The following is an 18,316-nucleotide window of genomic DNA, read 5'->3' as shown; positions in this document are numbered from 1 at the left end:
ATACTATGCAAACTGAAACACGGCTATCCTTTGAAATTCACACTACCTGAATCTTGCAATTCAATTCTCCAGCCAAATAATGTGTATTTGTACAAAAATGCATATACAATGGCGAAGTGTGCATATAAATGCATATTTGTGACTGGACAATACATAAATGCATTAGCTTAGGGGAAACTGCTTTGCAAAAATGTGTATATTAGGCAAAATTTCATATAAATGTATGTAGGAGGAGAAATTGGCACAAAGATGCTGGCAAATTTTCATGAGGACTTTAAAAAAAATGCAAACTGATATAGCAATATGGAAAATTGAACATCATACTGGAAAAATTATAAACTGGGAGAAACTGAGATTGACATATTTGCCCACCCCTACTCTGCATACATGTTTGCTATTTATTTTCTCATTGTATCATAAGATAGTCCTCTGTTCTTTCTGTTCCCTTATGCCTTTCCTTTCTTTGTGCACATATTTGAATATATTTCCATAAATATATATTTTATTATTTATCTAGTTACAGTAATGCATGGGAACCTCTCAAATGTTAATTCCCCAGTCTCTTGTATTTCTAAAACGACTTACAAAAGTGACATTACAGTGCCTACAAAATGTCTAATAATCCCACAGAAATCCATACAGTCCAGGACACAAAGAGCAAAATATCAACACAGTACTGTTGCACCAGGCACAGTGCTCCTGGGCTCCTCAGCAGGCACCACAGCTATGAAGTCCAATGGAAAGTGAGAGGCGGAGCAGGATACTGGATTTTGGCATTGCACAGGGCCCCACTGAAATTTGAGGTGTCAAGGTCCGTTGGCACCAGCATCACTCTTCCAGCATGGAGTGACCTGTTTTGCTCACTGAATGTGGCAGGACCCCCAAAGTGGCAGCCCCAAACCAGGGCATTCCAGGTGCAGAGAGGGGCTGAGCTGTCCTTGCTGCCATCATGCGATGGCATCAAGACTGGTCCAGGTCTTATTGCGGAGTCAGCTCACAATATGCCTGCCCCACTTTTCACCCTGGCCAGCAACATAAGTGGCAGGGTTTCAGATGTGTGTGCAGCCTTGCCACCCACGAGGGCGGCTGGGGGCTGGATTGCAGCCATTGGAATTTGACCGTTTTAAGGATAGTTGCAGGGTAATGTTTATCTGCAATAACCTTTCTTCATTTCAGAATGTGACGGCTTCTGCTGAGGATAAAAAAAAGGACGAGAATGTGGAGCAAAAGCCAGCACCAGCTCACAGTACCCCTCCACCCACAGAACTTTCTGACACTGATGATTTTGCAGGCCTTGAAACCACCAGCTTACTGCAGCATGAAGACACTGTCCTTCACATTAGTGAAGACAATGGGACAGAGAATCCCCTACTTTCCAGCCAGTTCAGCTACACGCAGGTTGAGGTGGGACAGACTGATATTGACCTGGATGAGTCTCATGTTTGACTTGGGAAGCAGCAGGTAGAACACCAGAGGAATGAGAGATCTTCCTCTGGTCTTCCTATTCTTCTAGAGGTATGTAAAGGAGCACTTTATGAACATGTGGAACACATCTAGTATCCTATTAGTAAAATTGGGCCAATATATCTTGGAAAATAAGCTGCAGCTTTGGACAGATCTAGGTGGACTCAGGGCACACCATAAAATAGAGGAAGAGATTATCACTGGAACCTTCCTAGGCACAGAACTGATTCACAACATCTTTTGCACTCTTTAGCTTCTAGAAGTTACATAACAAATGCCAGGCAGAAATAGAGAACTATATTTTTGGAGGTTATCCACCTTAATATAGTGATCTAAATCTAAAGTTTATTTTTGTAATTTCAGAAGATATATACACACACACACGCGCGCACACACACACATACACATAGTATACTCATCAGAGACATAATTACTAGCGATAGAACTGCAGAATGCTTTATGATGGTATTATTAATAATAATTAATAGCATCAGAATATTAACCACCAAACAAAGTTCAGAGGAATATTTTGGGTGATCTCTGTTCCTTGTTTACACTTACACTATCTGAAATATAAACTCTTTTCACTCTCTTGAAAACTAAATGTGGACAATACAGAATGGAAAAAATGATACTGCTATACAGAGTTGTGAAACACTGTAGCAAGTGTTCTGTAAATTATACTAAATATCCTGCTTTGAATGTTTAAACAACCTGAATATAAAAACAGCAGGAAAGTGTGTGCATCTTTCTGCTACACTTATAGTTGCATCTGTATTTCCATTAATATAATCTACATAAAAAACCAGGAGTTGATGTGTATGTAACAAGTATTTTTGCACACTGGGAGTGTGAAGTGAAGATTTATTCTCACATACACTTATATGAATCTGCAGGTGTCTGTGATTCTCAGTGTGAAATGTATTGAATCATACCTCTCTTTGAAGCTTATTCATCTAAAATCATGGATGATTTGCAATCTAGACTCAATGAATGAAAGAATGAATGTAAGCATTAATTTTCAAGTAGGGGAATAACATTTTCTGATGTCATTACGTTGATGTAAATTAATTTGTTTACAGGTTTCTAACATGGATTTATTGTGCCAGCCATATGTATGGTTACCAAAATACCTTTCCAGAAGGCTTAAATTATATATATATTTCATAAATAGCTGAGAATGGTTTCTGAAACTATGCAGGAAAAAAGCGCTGCATCACTCCTGTCACTTTAAACCAAACCAAGCCTCTGTACCAAGCCTTTTTTCACAGAGAATTTGTGTGTCACTTTTTACAAGTTTTTAATTAAAGTGTTAATTTGATCTATTCATAGGGTGGCTTCCTCATTGGATTCAATGAGTTTTGAATGGGAAAGTTCAGGAAGCAGCACTCTGTTCCCCAGCTTGTATCCCTCCTAATCAGGGAACACGTTTTTAAGAGCATGATCATGGTCAACAGAGTTCCCTACATGCATTATAAGAACTGTAATGTAAAAACAAATAACAAAGTGTATGGACCTTTTAGCAAGCTGAGGCTGCAATCCTACCCCAACTTATTTGGGAGTAAGCAGCACTCAATTCAATAGGACTTAATTCTGAATAGAGATAGCACTGCAATGTGAAATAGGTTCTACTATTTTTTCTTCTTGTGACATCAGAGCAGTGGTACAGTCTGCCCTGCAGTAGAAGTACTGTATGTTGGATTTGCTTTTCCTTTGGAAATCATGGGTGGCTTTGCACAAGTGACTCCTGCTTATGCGTTGGGACTCCTCATTCTTCTCCTTCCCCATGAATCAATCTGCTCTGGATTTCTGGTGAACAAGTATTTGCAGAGGGGAGAGGAGGAAAGGGAGGTCCCTCACACTTTGTTAGATTCCATCCCATGTGTGGAAAACATTTTCTGAACTACAAATGAAATATTTTAATTTAAAAAAATTAATTGATATTTCAAACCTATAATTTCTGGTCCACTGAGGATTTCTTTATGGTTAAGTTTATTCATTTATTAGTGCACATTATGTGACTACAATATGGAAATGACAATGCAGACAACAAGCATATACCTGTATTTTACAAAGATTTTTAGGGAAATGTTTTCAGTAATGACATACTAATTTAGGTAAAGGGAGTATTTATCTGTATGTGCAATAAGTATTTCACCTGATCATAGTTTTAAGAATAGAAAATACTGTGATTCACTATATAAAAGCCAGTTCTCATAAAACTTAGTATCTTCATCATTACCAGTTGTACGGTATGGAATACATTTTAGCAAGCCATAATGAGAACTCGTAAATATCCCTTTTGTGGTGTTCTTGTTTTCATTTCTGTCTTTTTTAAGTTGCAATTTTAAATTACATTAGTGACTTTAAAATAACATCAATCTTGTGGTTCAGCAAGGCCGCTGCTTAAGCAGTTTATTGAAATCCTGAGCACGCCTGTTTTTCAAGTGTATATCTATGTCCTATTAGGCACACTGTACTGACTAAAGGTGCATACAGATGTGCTCTTAACAGACGTTGTGCTTTTTCCAGTATATTGATAAGTGACAAGTATATTCTGCTGTGAAGAAAAACTATGCTGCTTCCTTAGTGTTAGAGGCCTTATGTATACGTAGTGTTCAAAAAATGATCTGTGTTGTAAAAAAACAACTGTCTGTCAGTGTTCAGTAAAGTTTGGTTGTTTCAACTTTTTACATTAACTTGCTGTCATTGATATTGTTACGAATCACAAAGTCCCCCTTTCTAAAAGACTGTCATACCAAGTTATGAGATTACAGCCATGAAGTTTACTGTAAATTTCCTCTTCAACATGTGCCTCCTCATAGCTTTTCAAGCAGTGCCCAGTCCAGTTTTATACAAAGGGAGCATTACTGTATTGGAAATCTTCAGTATGATCATTGTTTTACAATTGTCTTTTCTATATGTGATCGTAGCTGTGCTGAATGTCAAAAATACTTGTATGTGTGTTTATGTGTACATCTATATGTATAAGAATGTCAAGGGATGTATTTTTAAGAATGCTGCTGCAAGACTTTAAAGAAAAGCTGTTGAGACTTGAAATGGTTTTAATTTCCAGAGAATTTTGCCAATATATTTTAGCAAAGGAAAAATTGGCATAAAAATCAGAATTCCACTAGTGTTATAAGAACAAGTAAGCTGTTTCCCTCCAAATTTTTAAAACAGGGCGTTCCCTGTAAATATTCATTAAAATTGTTAAGCTTTAATACAATGTATTTTGACACTTGCATTGCCAAAGAGATATGTAAAAATATAAAGGGAAAGGAAAGTCGACTCCTTTTAATAACACCAGATTATACTGTTAGTAAATGATCTCAGGGCAGTCAGGAGAATGTTTATTGACAAATGTTATTGACAAATGTTACATATGGAAGTGAAGGAAGGGCTATCTTGCCATGTTAGATATTAAGGGAGAATATTTGAAATCGAGATACTTTTATTAAAATATTTGTTTATACAAACCATGAAGCCAACCATGAAATTAGGAATTCGTACCCAGTTAAAATGAATTTTTATTGTTAACCAGAAAAATGAAGCCCACTGAGAAGATAGAATCATTTTAAACTATGGGATGTAAGGATACAGAGCTGAAATGTTCTAGATCTGCAATGTGTGCCAAATGACCAAAGATGAAACATAAAGATGTCTGAATTATGTTTATGAAAGATTACAGTAGTCTAATGTTTGAATATGAATAAATAATAAAAGTTCTCTACAAATATTTTTGTTTGAAGACATTTCTGTTCATAATAGTATATTTTTCAGAGTTGGTGTTTTCAATATTCATACCACTTGTTAACAGAAGCCAATGTGGTGTAACAATTACAGTGTTGGGCTGGGACCTGGGTGACCTGGGCTCCAATCCCCATCCACCCATCAAGTTCACTGGGTGACCCTGGGCCATCTTAGACTAAAGTACCCCACAGGGTTGTTGTGAGGATGAAATGGGGAGGAAGAGAACCATGTACACCACCTGGAGCTCCTTAGAAGAAAAAGGGAGTCCACAGAAGTAAGTATGATAATTCCATTAGCAACTATGGCTTGATCTATCAAGAGAAATGTTGCCATGGCTATGAAATTACAGTGGTGCCTCGCAAGACGAAAAGAATCCGTTCCGTGATTCTCTTCGTCTAGCGGTTTTATCGTCTTGCGAAGCAAGCCCATTGGCGGATTAGAGGATTAGCGCTATTAGCGGTTTTTAGCGGCTTATCAGCTTATCGGATCAGCTGATAAGCGGCTTAGAAAAAGGGGGGGAGGAAAAAAAACCCGCCGGAACTCGCAAGACATTTTCGTCTTGCGAAGGAAGCCCATAGGAGATTCGTTTTGCGAAGCACCTCCAAAACGGAAAACCCTTTCGTCTAGCAAGTTTTCCGTCTTGCGAGGCATTCGTCTTGTGGGGCACCACTGTATTTTGTGAATCATTTTTGGAGGGAGTTATTGCGTGTATTCTGTTTCAGTATAAATGACTATACAGACCTTCACAATTTATGATGCATCACACCAAACGTCCTGTGATCTGCTCTGTGCTAGATACCCCTTTCCCCTGCACCCTCCATTTTTATAGTCCCAGGATGGCACAAAGCCAAGTTTGTTGACCCACAGTGAACAAGCACGCCTGGCTGACAGGCTTTGTGCAGTTGTACATCTTCCAGTCCAGATCTATGAAATTAAACTTTAACAAACGGATGGGAAAATAATCCAGGAAAAAAATATATGCCACTTGCCGTGCATCAACAACTTTGTGTGTCCACTTAGCATGCTGCCGCCTGTGCCAGTGCACTACTAGTAAGATAAATGGGTGAGTGGAGTAACTCGCACAGCAAGCTTGGAAGCAAGGATTTACCTGTAACAATAATCTAGTCTCGTTTACTGGAAGGTCAGACAGGGATTGAGTCTCTAAATTAGGCATAAACAAGCCAATTCCGAGTCTTCCCCCCTCCCCCAATGTCTGCTGCTTGGGATGCTACAGTCGATAAGAAGCAAACAAGTATCATCTGTACAAATGCCATTTCCCCCAACTCTACGATTCTATGAAAGCATCGGATTGAAGTCACTTTGGTGGCATAACATGGAGCAGACATTGTGCTTACCACAAGGCAGGCAGGGGCAGAAATATGTCTCCCTTGCAACCCCCGACCTGTGTTCTCTCTGCCACTTCTGCTGCTGCTGGAAGACCCCCAAGCCCCCCCCCCCTCAAGAGGTGAGGGGATTCCACAAGGCCTTGCCGCTCACCTTCTCTGCCCCAGGGGTGGTGAAGACGAGTGCCATCACCATGTGTTGGAAGGCTGCCCCACCCCCCCACCCCCGGTCTTGCAGAAACCCAGCATGAGGCAGGGGGTCATTCCAGTGGAAACAGTGGGGCGCTGCCTCTTGCTTCTTCACCCCATCTTATTGGCTGTGCCCAGGGGGCAGTGATCCCCATTTCAGATTAAAGCTGCTGCCGGTCATGAGAGGCCCCCCATGAGGTCCAGAGGGGAGCCTTTTCTGTGGTAGCTTCCCATTTGTGGAATGCTCTCCTCAAAGAGGCTCACTTTCCACCTCCATGAAGGAAAAACATTGATTAACATTCCATGGCCTTTTAAATGTTGGGGGCATATGAGTTTGTATTCTTGTTTTTGTTTTATTAAGTATTTTGTGTTTCACCCTGTGATCTTCCGGTGGTGGGCAGTGTTGTAAACAAAAATCTGCCCTTTTCCCCTTATGGGGTATCCAAGAGCCCATATAGAGTCCTTACATAGGTTCCCTATTGGTAGGAGAGAATAAGAGAGGCTAACCAGAGAATATTGAGAAGCAAAGCAGCTCGTAAGCCTGATCTTTATTGATCTGTTGCAACAGGGTACTCCCCTCACACGCAGGAGAGAGGAGGGACCCAGAAAAATAGTGTGCAAGGCCTTATAAAGACACTTGAAATTGCCACCCTATAGATCAAGACCACCCCCAGAAACATCATACATACATCACAGAAGGGGTGTAACCTAAACCCCCTCAGATACATCACACCTACATCACAAAAAGGTGGTCTAAAACAGATCATTTGAATGTTGTTTTTTCTCCTGTCCTTGTTTATCTCCTGTCTGGCAGGTTACTTGATTGGATTGCCTGGGGAGCCTGGCCATTCTTTTTGTAGTGATAAATAGGCTCACACCCTATTCAAACACAGTCATACCCTTAAGACAGGATTTGTGAAGGAAGACAGTGGGGAGGCTTTTCCATTTTCCTTTGACCTTGCAGAGAAAACATTTGGTCAGTTTGGGACAGTTTGGGAATCAAAATGGTTCCAGGTCGGCCTTCCTGTGCTGATCTATGTTCAGTGGTGCCCCGCAAAACGAATGCCTCGCAAGATGAAAAACTCGCTAGACGGAAGGGTTTTGCGGTTTTTGAGCTGCTTCGCAAGACGATTTTCCCTATGGGCTTGCTTTGCAAGACGAAAACATCTTGCGTTTTTTGCAAGTTTGTTTCCTTTTTCTTAACACCGTTAATACCGTATTTTTCGCACCATAGGATGCACTTTTTCCCTCCTAAAAAGCAAGGGAAAATGTGTGTGCGTCCTATGGAGCGAATGCGGGGGGGAGGCAGGCGGGAAAAGCCCTCAAGAGCCGCACACAAGCTTCGTGCGCTCTTGCGGGCTTTTCTCTAGGAGGGAGAAGGGACTGACTGGCTGCAGCAGTCCCTTCTCCCTCCTGGGGGAAAAGCCCCCAAGAGCGGCACCCTCTTTAAAGGCTGCGCGGCTCCTGCGGGCTTTTCTACGAGGTGGGGGAATCCCCCCACCTCCCAGAAAAGCCAGGAGAAGCCGCACAGCCCCTATAAAGAGCGTGCGGCTTCTGCGGGAGGTGGGGGAAGCTGCAGCGGATTCCCTCCTCCTGGGCTCCCTTTGAAGCAATAATGTAGGAGGGGAGCAGCTTACACTCGTGTAAGCAGCTCCTCTCCCACTTTCCTCCTTCAAAGCAACCACGGAGGAGGGAAGGAAGGGGACCATGGATCCTCCGCTGCTCGAGGCTTCAGCGGATTCCCTCCTCCGTGATTGCTTTGAAGCGGCTGCGGCAATGTGGGAGGGGAGCAGCTTACACTCGTGTAAGCAGCTCCTCTCCCACTTTCCTCCTTCAAAGCAACTACGGAGGAGAGAAGGAAGGGGACCATGGATCCTCCCTGCTCACGGCTGCAGCGGATTCCTCCTCCTAGATTGCTGGGAGTTTCTCTGGGCAGGAATTCCCTCAGCTTAAGTGGGGAGGGGGAAGTGTGGCAGGTAGGGGGGTACTGAGAGACACATGTCTCTCAGAAGAAAATTGGGAGTGGGCATTGTGTGAAGTGGCTGTGGATCTCCTGCCACAGAACTGTAGGACTGTATAGAGTTGGGAGGGCCACCCGAGGGTCATCTAGCCCAGCCCCCTCACAATGTAGGAATCACAGCTAAAGAACGCCAGGCAGATGGTCCCCCAACCGCTGCTTAAAAGCCTCCAGTGGTGGAGACCCCAAACACCTTCCGAGGTCATAGAATTGCAGGGTTGGAAGGGAACCCCAGGAGTCATCTAGTCCAGCCCCGGTGGACAGCGGGCGCAATCCATCCCGTTGCGCAAGACTAAAGATGCTGCGCAAGGCTAAAGAAGAAGCCAAGGCAGTGAGTGGGATGGATCGCGCTTGCTGCCTTGTCTTCTTTAGCTGCACTGGAGAGGTTTAGCTCCTGGCTGGAGAGGTTGTGCGGCTATGGATCCCGCGCGCTGTCTTGGCTTCTTTGCTCTTTGGGGCTGGGGGGGGAACCCGGGCTTCCCCCGCAGCCCCAAGAAGCTCTGGGAGAAGTGGACAGGCTGCATGCATATTATATTATATAATATTTTTTCCCTTGATTTCCCCCTCTAAAAACTAGGTGCGTCCTGTGGTCCGGTGCGTCCAATAGAGCGAAAAATACGGTAAGTTGCGACTTGACTTCGAGGAGCAACTCATAGAACGCGGTGTGGTAGCCTTTTTTGAGGTTTTTGGCGATTTTTGAAGCTTTTCCAAAACTTTTCTGACACCGTGCTTCACAAGACGAAAAATTCGCTAGACGAAAAAACTTGTGGAACGATTTCGTCTTGCGAGGCACCACTGTACGTGCTTGGTTGGTACACTTATGAACATTTAACATATATCTAAGACCTCAAAATTCCTATCACAGGTGTAACCCAAGGCCACACACCTACATCACAGAAGAGGCGGTCTACAACAGAAAACTGAGTGCGTTATCTCCTGTCTGACAAGTTACCTGTTAATGCTCACTTGATTGGATTGCCTGGTGAGCCTGGCCAGTCTTTTGTAATGATAAATACTTAGTTCCTGGGCCAGGTCACAGGCTCACCCTATTAAAACACAGACAGACATACCCTTAAGACAGGATTTGTGAAGGAAAAGACAATGGGGAGGCTTTTCCACTTTGACCTTGCAGAGAAAACATTTGCTCAGTTTGGGAATCAAAATGGTTCCAGGTCGGTCTTCCTGCGCTGATCTGTGTACGTGCTTGGTGAGGAACTTAGGAACATTTATTATATATCGAAGACTTTAAAATTCTTATCACAGCTGCATTACAAAATTAACAAATAATAGTAGGTAACCCCGCCCCCCCCCCAGCACAGCTAGGCTGCTCCGCTCACCTGCAGGGAGCGCCAGGGCCCAAACGCGGCGCTTCAGGCAGCGCTCCCTTCCGCCACAGCTAATTAGGACCCCGCCTACCAAACGGAGGCCTTTCGATTGGAAGGGAACGATTGCGCGCTTGCATGCGATTGGCTGATCGCCCTCCCCCTCCAAGCCAGCCAATAGAATTCCGCCCACCATGAGGTGACTGGAAGGCGGGAGCTGAGTCGGCTGGCTTCGACGCGCGCAGCTCCTCAGAGGCCAATCCGGAGCACCGGCAACCAGCCCCGCCCCCGACAACATTTCGTCCTATTATCCACTCGCAGGCACGTGGCGCGCGCGGGGCCTTGTGGGATGCGTAGTTCCACCCCGTCTGCAGAGCTGAGGGAAAGATGAGCGGGGGAAAGAGCAGTAGAGGCGTGGCTTCCGGGGAGGTTTCCGAGGCTGGCCAGGCGCGAGGCGGGGCTCGCGGACTCCATTTCCCATCAGGCGTGCGCTTCCGCCCGGCGCCTTCGTTTCCGGCCAGGCCCGGAGGGCGGGCGGGCGGGCGGAAGCCTCGCGACGAAGCTCTCCCGTCCCTTCGCCATGGCGTCCGGCTGCCGCGTCGGCCCGTCCATCCTCAACAGCGACCTGGCGGCCCTGGGCGCCGAGTGCGGCCGGATGGTGGATTGCGGAGCCGACTACCTGCACCTGGATGTAATGGACGGGTAACTGCGCCGCGGACCGCGAAGGGGAGGCCGAGACCAGAGCGGGGGCGCGCGCAGCCCGCGCTTCCGCGCAAAATGCGGGGGGGGGGCGTCGTCTCTGGTGACCCCCCCCCCGCGCGCGACAGTCCTGTAGATTTAATTTTTTCTTAGGCTGGTTAAGACATACAGTACCTATTAAGAGAGTATGCGCATTCCAGTCTAGTAAATCTAATATAGTCAATCTGCCTCATAATCTACTCCATTCAATCTAATCCAGATTCAGGTAGGTAGCCGTGTTGGTTGGTCTGATGCAGTCGAAATTGAAAATTAAAAAGAAGTCCTTAGAGACCAACTAAGTTGTTCTGGGCATAAACATTTGTGTGCATGCACACTTGAGATACGAAAGCTTATACCCAGAACAACTTAGTTGGTCTCTAAAGTGCTGCTGGACTATTTTTTTACTTTTTTTCCAATCTAATCCAATCCATCTAATCTGATTTTGTTTATCTATCTGGTATTTAATAGAATCAACCGATTTAATATAATCAGCTAATCATTTTTTTAAATAATCAACCTATATATTAATCTACCCGGTCTGATCCAATCCATTAATCTGATTATTTGGATCTATCTAAAAAGGTAAAGGGACCTAGGACCATTAGGGGTTGCGGCGCTCATCTCACTTTATTGGCCGTGGGAGCCGAAGTACAGTTTCCAGGTCATGTGGCCAACATGACTAAGCTGCATCTGGCAAACCAGAGCAGCACACGGAAACGCCATTTACCTTCCTGCCGGAACGGTACCTATTTATCTACTTGCACTTTTTAGCATGCTTTCGAACTGCTAGGTTGGCAGGAGCAGGGACCGAGCAACGGGAGCTCACCCCGTCCCGGGGATTCAAACTGCCGACCTTCTGATTGGCTAGTCCTAGGCTCTGTGGTTTAACCCACAGCGCCACCCACGTCCCTTTTATCTACCTGGATCATCTAATCTATCTATCTGTCCATCTAATCTAGCTTTCTGGCCTTATCTATTTAATGTCATTAATCAATCCACCTGTTAATCTACTCTACTCAGTCTAATACAATCTATCTAATAATCTGACATATTTATCTATTAATCCATTCCAATCTATTTATTAATCTGATTTTATCAACCTAATCTATTAGTGTTGTCAAATTATCAAATCTGTCTCCCCTAGTGAGCATTTGTTGGGTTTGGTGAAATGGTCTTGTCTGAAATCTTGTGGCAAGTTAGACACAAGCAAGATTTATTGTGCATAGAAAGCACGTCAAAGTGTGAGTAGTAAATAGGTAGGAAGGTAGGGAGCCGGCGTACAGCTTCCGGGTCATGTGGCCAGCATGTGACCAGAGCAGCACACGGAAACGCCATTTACCTTCCCGCTTGCACTTTGACGTGCTTTCGAACTGCTAGGTTGGCAGGAGCAGGGACTGAACTACAGGAGCTCACCCCATCGTGGCGATTCGAACCGCCGACCTTCTGATCGGCAAGTCCTAGGCTCTGTGGTTTAACTCACAGTGCCACCCACATCCCTAATTTTACATTAATCCCTGATTAATTTCAATTTGCTGTTTCCATAGAGCTTTTAATAAAGTTCTTTGATTTTCTGTGGAAATAGTTAATCCACATTAAATGGAAAAATCATATAGGATAGCATTTTGATGAAATGTTGTGTGAATGCTGCGTAAAATCTGCATGCATGCACCAAATAAATAAATTGTTAAGTGGAAGCACCACATACATATTTGCTCCTTCCCTTCTTCCTTGCAGGACTGGGAACATTCTTGGTTATATTAGTTAAGTGTAAAAAAAGTGGTGACTTGTGTAGCTTTTTTCTTTAAAATTATATATTAAGTATACAAAATCTTTAAATGTGCTTTTAGTTAGTAGCTATATGCTAGCTGTAGAACTAAAATGGAATACAGCATGTGGGCATAATACATTTTCTTACTATCCAATACACTTTATTGGAATGGCATAACTGGGCATCTCATAGGTAGAGTGGCATCTTGTGGCTAGAAATGCTACTTCTCGGCAAAAGCACATCAGTTGTCTTTTGCACTTCAGCAATGTTTTGAATTGCCATTCCGGTAAAAGGCAAATTTCATTACCCATAATACAGTCCACAGAACTTTACTGAGTAAAGTTTGGTATAACTATATTGGAGTGAGGGAAAAGATTGTATTTTCCATTACGGCTTGGTTGACAATTTGCAGGCACTGTGCATGTTTGTCTCTTGTTGCTTTTAAAGAAACTACTACTTCAGAATGTACACTTACAATGTGGTTTCCTCTAGCAGCCACAAAAAAAATTGTGCAAGTTTTATTGGCAAGGAACCTGTTTCAGCAAATGCAGTTCTTCATGCATACATCTGGAGCAAAACAACAAGTTTTCTACAACATACAGTATTCTAAAACATAATTGTGTCTGAAAATGCAGTGCAAGAGTCATGCATTCTATCTTCACTTTTATCTGTTCATTCAGTGTACGGTTGAGCAGGATCATGCTCCTAGTCTCCTCTAATATCTGCAGGTCCAGTGGAAAATGAGAGTGGGTTGTGTAGGGTTCCCAGTACATGGAATAACCTATGTGCATAAACCTTTTTCACTCACTAGCCCAAAGCATGTTGGCACCCAAGGTAGATCCCAAAATGCCACTCCACTTACTACACAAGGGAAAAAGGGGCCAAGGAAGATCTGCATCAGAAACAAGGCTGTGGGGAGAAATGTCAACACTGGGGCCTGCTGCCCCGGTGGACCCTGAGGCCATTGACTCACTTTTCCTCATGGGTGGGGCATCCCTGTGGGGTTGTCTGCGGGAAGTAGACTAGGGCTACAATGTAACCCTCTTCAAATAAGCAGCATCAGGGTGGTGTGTGCGCACGCTAAAAGAAATCGTACTGGCCTGGTTGTGTTCTCTTGTTGTATAAACAAATATGCAAGCCCTGTTGAAGTTTGAGAGGTGTGTTGGTGTGTATGTAGCCTGCAATTCTCTAGACGGTCTGTATAAATCCCTCAAGAATCCTCAAGAAAGAGGGATAGGAAGTTAAATGTATGTAAGCTGCAAGTCACCTGTACTGAATTGTGGGGCGTTTAAGATTTCTCGATAGCAGTATAAAATCAAAGCTGAAAGCAATTTCCATTCTAAAATTGACTGACACTTACAGTAGTATAGAACTAAATAGAACTATTTTTTCAAAACCTTAAAATAAATTATCTTTCTTATTCCCCCCCCCCCCCAATTGGGTAGGCATTTTGTACCAAACATCACTTTTGGCCACCCTGTTGTAGCGAGCCTTCGGAAGCAGCTGGGTCAGCAGCCCTTCTTCGGTAAGGCATTTGTTTTTTAAAAATGTTTCAATGTCTGCCTCAAGAGTCTCAGAAGCAAAACTGGAGTTTCATTTTACCTTCTTAGCAGCCAGCATTGGCACTTTATCATGTACTAGAAGGCTTCAGCTAACATGTCTCCCATGAGTTACATTAAAGGTAAAGGGACCCCCGACCATTAGGTCCAGTCGTGGCCGACTCTGGGGTTGCAGCTCATCTCACTTTATTGGGTGAGGGAGCCGGCGTACAGCTTCCAGGTCATGTGGCCAGCATGACTAAGCTTCTCTGGCAAACCAGAGAAGTGCACGGAAACGCCGTTTACCTTCCCATCAGAGCGGTACCTATTTGATAATAATTTTCCTGCTAATGATTCTGTGGTATTTTGAAACAAAAACAGCCAACAAATGTGATGAGATTTGTAGAATCAGTGCACTTTAGTAATTTCTTTTAGCCAGAACATTAAACACTCTGGCATCACACTGTCATGTTCTGCAACACACAAGGAATAGAAATAAATAATTTTTAAATTGCTCTTAGCCTACATATACAGGTAGCAACCATTTTAGGCACGTCCAATTGATGCGCTATTACCGTGTTTTGGATCTGGTGGGGCCCGCTTATATACACTTCACAGACATGACATGCCAGGAACAGAACCCTGCACAAAATGCTCTAAAGAATGCTTGTCCTTTGCCCCTGCATTGTTGGACTTTTAAACAAATCATTGAGAGCTGGCCACTGAAAAGCCTACATTTTGAGAGGAGGGACCATAGGTGGTTTCTGCTGCTTCCAACTCCAAGAAGTTATAGAAAGTGGCTTCCAACAAGATTTGGGTGCAGTTTAAGTGCACGTGTTTTGCTGTATAAATTATGAGAGCATGCTTGAGGTAGCGATTCAGTAAATGTGCTGTTTTCATATTTCTGATCTGCTTGGTTCTTTCTAGATATGCATATGATGGTTGCTAAGCCAGAACAGTGGGTGAAGCCTATGGCTGTAGCAGGTGCCAATCAATATACCTTTCACATAGAAGCTACCAACAATCCAGGGGCACTCATTAAGGACATAAGAGAAAATGGCATGAAGGTGAGAAGTTTGGTGCGCTAAACAGTTTAACAGCTTCTGGGGCTACTTTGTTAGCGTTTCCTTAAACCACTGAAAGATGAAGCACTTTGTCTGAATTAAACTTTACTCTTAAACAAACAACACCCAACCCCTTTTAGTGTGTTTGGTTGGTTTTTTGTTTTTGCAGCACCTTTTTTTTTTTAAAAAAAAAATGCCCTCAACAGAGCATGCATCTTCTGCTTATTTGAGGCATTGTTTGGGGCATTTCTTCTAATTTGGAAGGAGACAAAGCTAAGACCATTCATTCATGTATAAATGTTGCAGGCAACTACCAGAAGATAGCCAGTTCCAATTTTTTAATTGGGAGTGCTTGAGTGCTCCATAGCTGATGCAGAACTAGCTGATCTCAGCCAAGTCTGATTGGAAGGAGGCTTGGCAGAGCAGTGAGCCACACAGACAGCAGTGAGCCACACTTGGGCTAGTGAGAACATTTAATTATCTGTTTTTCTTGTAGCAGGCTCAGAGTTCATGCAACACGCAGTTTAGGAACTCCTGCCTTAGGTAGTAGACTGCAGCTAATTTCTTAAGGGCATGTGCAATTCGGCAACTGCCTGTGTTTCTTGACAATCTAATTTAGATTATACTTGAGTTGAGTGCACTCAAGTATAATCTAAACTATACACCTGGAAAACAGCAAGCACATTTCTCCTCAAATGTCCATACAGTTCAAGAATTTTATAATGCTCTCATCATCATTGTGTGGTAATGGTGGCACAATTTTAACTGAATTATATATTTGGAAAGAGATCGCAAGATTCTATTTAATCACTGGAAATGTAAAATCAATGTTTACATTAGGTTTTGAAGAGCTTAAAAGGTAAAGGGACCCCTGACCAGCGTTTGTCCTCAGACAGCTTCCGGGTCATGTGGCCAGCATGACTAAGCCGCTTCTGGCGAACCAGAGCAGCGCACGGAAACAACTTTTATTCATATGCAGACATGGCAGAAAAATGAACTTATGAAGACAACACTGGGTACTGATCTCCTTTGCCCAGGAGGAAATGTTCACTGTTGAGTTAGTGGGAATCATGTCATAGCTTTCTTTTGTAAAAGTGATTTACTGCTAATCCAAGATGTAGGTTCAGTTAATATATAATAATCTATTGTGTTTCTATAGGTTGGTTTGGCTATCAAGCCAGAAACTACAGTAGAATATTTAGCACCATGGGCCAATCAAATAGACATGGCCTTAGTTATGACTGTGGAACCTGGATTTGGTGGACAGAAGTTCATGGAAGATATGATGCCAAAGGTAGATTTGGACATTTATTATTTTGAGTACAGCAGCTGTGAATATAGTAGGATTATGGAAAATGTTTTGAATGTTTTCATAGTAGAGTGCTGTTATACTAAGGATTGATGCCTAGTTTTTGCACACATGGAGGGAGACCAGAGATTACAGCTCCTGTGACTTGGTAATAATGTTATTTCTGTGAACTAGGTTCATTGGCTGAGAACACAGTTTCCTTCCTTGGATATTGAAGTGGATGGTGGTGTAGGGCCAGATACCATTCATAAATGTGCAGAGGTAAGACTAGCAGCTTTCAGAAACAGAATAGTTGAATATTCTTGCACCTTTGAGAAATTCTGAATGCCCTTTCTCTACTGATGAGCAGCAAGGAGAATATAAAGTTAGAATGGCAGATCTGACAAGTTGCTTTTAATTTCTTATTGGAATGTACTAGGGCTGCTCACAGCCTGTCACCGTGACCCATGGGGGCATCAGGTGGACATAGGAACCACCCCAATATGGGGCAGGGCTTGTTTCATTAGCATTTTCAAATCCTAATTGAACATATAGTCAGGAGAGGGGTGAGGGAAGAAGACCTTTCCCTCTGCTCTACAGCTGTGATGGGGGGGGGGGCTTCAGCCAGGCAGGAAGTTTTCCCCATCCTGCTTGGCACCCCACAACCATTGCTCACTCTGAACCATCCAGTCCAACTTGTTGCAATCCAAGGTTACCTGAACCCGACACATCCCTCCAAATAGGCCGAATTTGTCTTGCGCACAGCCCTAGAATGTATTTCCTTTACATCATCTCATGAATATAAACATGCAGTAAGTTCTTCTTTTAAAATATAACTGGCTTTTTCCTCTTTGCAGGCTGGAGCAAATATGATTGTGTCTGGGAGTGCTATAATGAAGAGTGATGATCCCAGAGCGGTGATTAATCTCCTGAGGAACGTATGTTGTGAAGCTGCTCAAAAGCGTTCCCTTGACCGATGAAATCAGGTTGCGACTTGGGAGGGCTGCTTTCTTGTATATGTGTGGGTGGGATGTTGTGGAATTATGGTGCTGCTAAAGGGAAACTGCAGGTTTTCCTGTGCTGCAGAGAATATCATCTTGGCAGCTTGGAAGTATATTGGTCCAGTGCTATCCTTTGATTTCAGAAAACTTTGTAATATGCATTACAAAATCAGGGTGCCTCTTGCTTGAAGATTGTATGTGTCAGCTTGCAATCTAAGACAGATGTATTTTGTTCTACATTCAACACAGATTTGTTCATTCTTTAACAACTTAAAATGTTTTGAAAATAAACACTGATAAACAAGAGTAACTGATCTTGATAACTAGTTTTTGGTCCAGTTCACTTAGTAAGGTAAATGTAAAGGGACCCCTGACCATTAGGTCCAGTCGTGACCGACTCTGGGGTTGCAGCGCTCATCTCGCTTTATTGGCCAAGGGAGCAGGCGTACAGCTTCCGGGTCATGTGGCCAGCAGGACTAAGCCACTTCTGGTGCACGGAAACGCCGTTTACCTTCCCGCCAGAGCGGTACCTATTTATCTGGCAGGAGCTGGGACTGGGCAACGGGAGCTCACCCCGTCGTGGGGATTTGAACCGCCGACCTTCTGATCAGCAAGTCCTAGGCTCTGTGGTTTAACCCACAGCGCCACCCACGTCCCACTTAAAGCTCTGTAAATTTAAGGATACAAAATGAAGGGAAGGGGAGATGCAGAAGCAGGAAGTCTGCTTGAAAAAAATCTATATAGAAAACAAGAACTTGCAAAATACAGGGATTTCTGAATACACGTATATGAAAAAGTAATCAGTATTGCTCTAAAATCTTGCTCTAACAC

At 43.5% G+C, this 18,316-nt stretch overlaps 2 protein-coding genes across 8 annotated transcripts in view; both read left to right on the top strand.

Moving 5' to 3' along the window:
* Positions 1-5,203, top strand: part of UNC80 (unc-80 homolog, NALCN channel complex subunit) — a 184,277-nt gene extending 179,074 nt beyond the window's left edge. For all 7 annotated transcript variants that reach the window (XM_082230828.1, XM_082230826.1, XM_082230825.1 and 4 more), the window contains one exon: positions 1,177-5,203. In XM_082230828.1, coding sequence (XP_082086954.1) covers positions 1,177-1,446 — 270 coding nt within the window. In that variant the 3' untranslated portion in view covers positions 1,447-5,203. The remainder of the gene's footprint in view (positions 1-1,176) is intronic.
* A 5,257-nt stretch (positions 5,204-10,460) lies between these two features.
* RPE (ribulose-5-phosphate-3-epimerase) lies at positions 10,461-17,791 on the top strand. The gene is given in 8 exon segments (XM_082231167.1): positions 10,461-10,533; positions 10,536-10,621; positions 10,624-10,790; positions 14,040-14,119; positions 15,060-15,199; positions 16,356-16,490; positions 16,680-16,766; positions 17,342-17,791. Coding segments are annotated over 8 exon segments (876 nt in total). The 5' UTR covers positions 10,461-10,475; the 3' UTR covers positions 17,465-17,791.
* Positions 17,792-18,316: the final 525 nt, after the last annotated feature.

Source organism: Podarcis vaucheri, assembly GCF_965113315.1.
Source record: "Podarcis vaucheri genome assembly, chromosome: 1".
NCBI classification, from domain to species: Eukaryota; Metazoa; Chordata; class Lepidosauria; order Squamata; family Lacertidae; genus Podarcis; species Podarcis vaucheri.
This window is presented reverse-complemented; position numbering and strand designations above follow the sequence as displayed.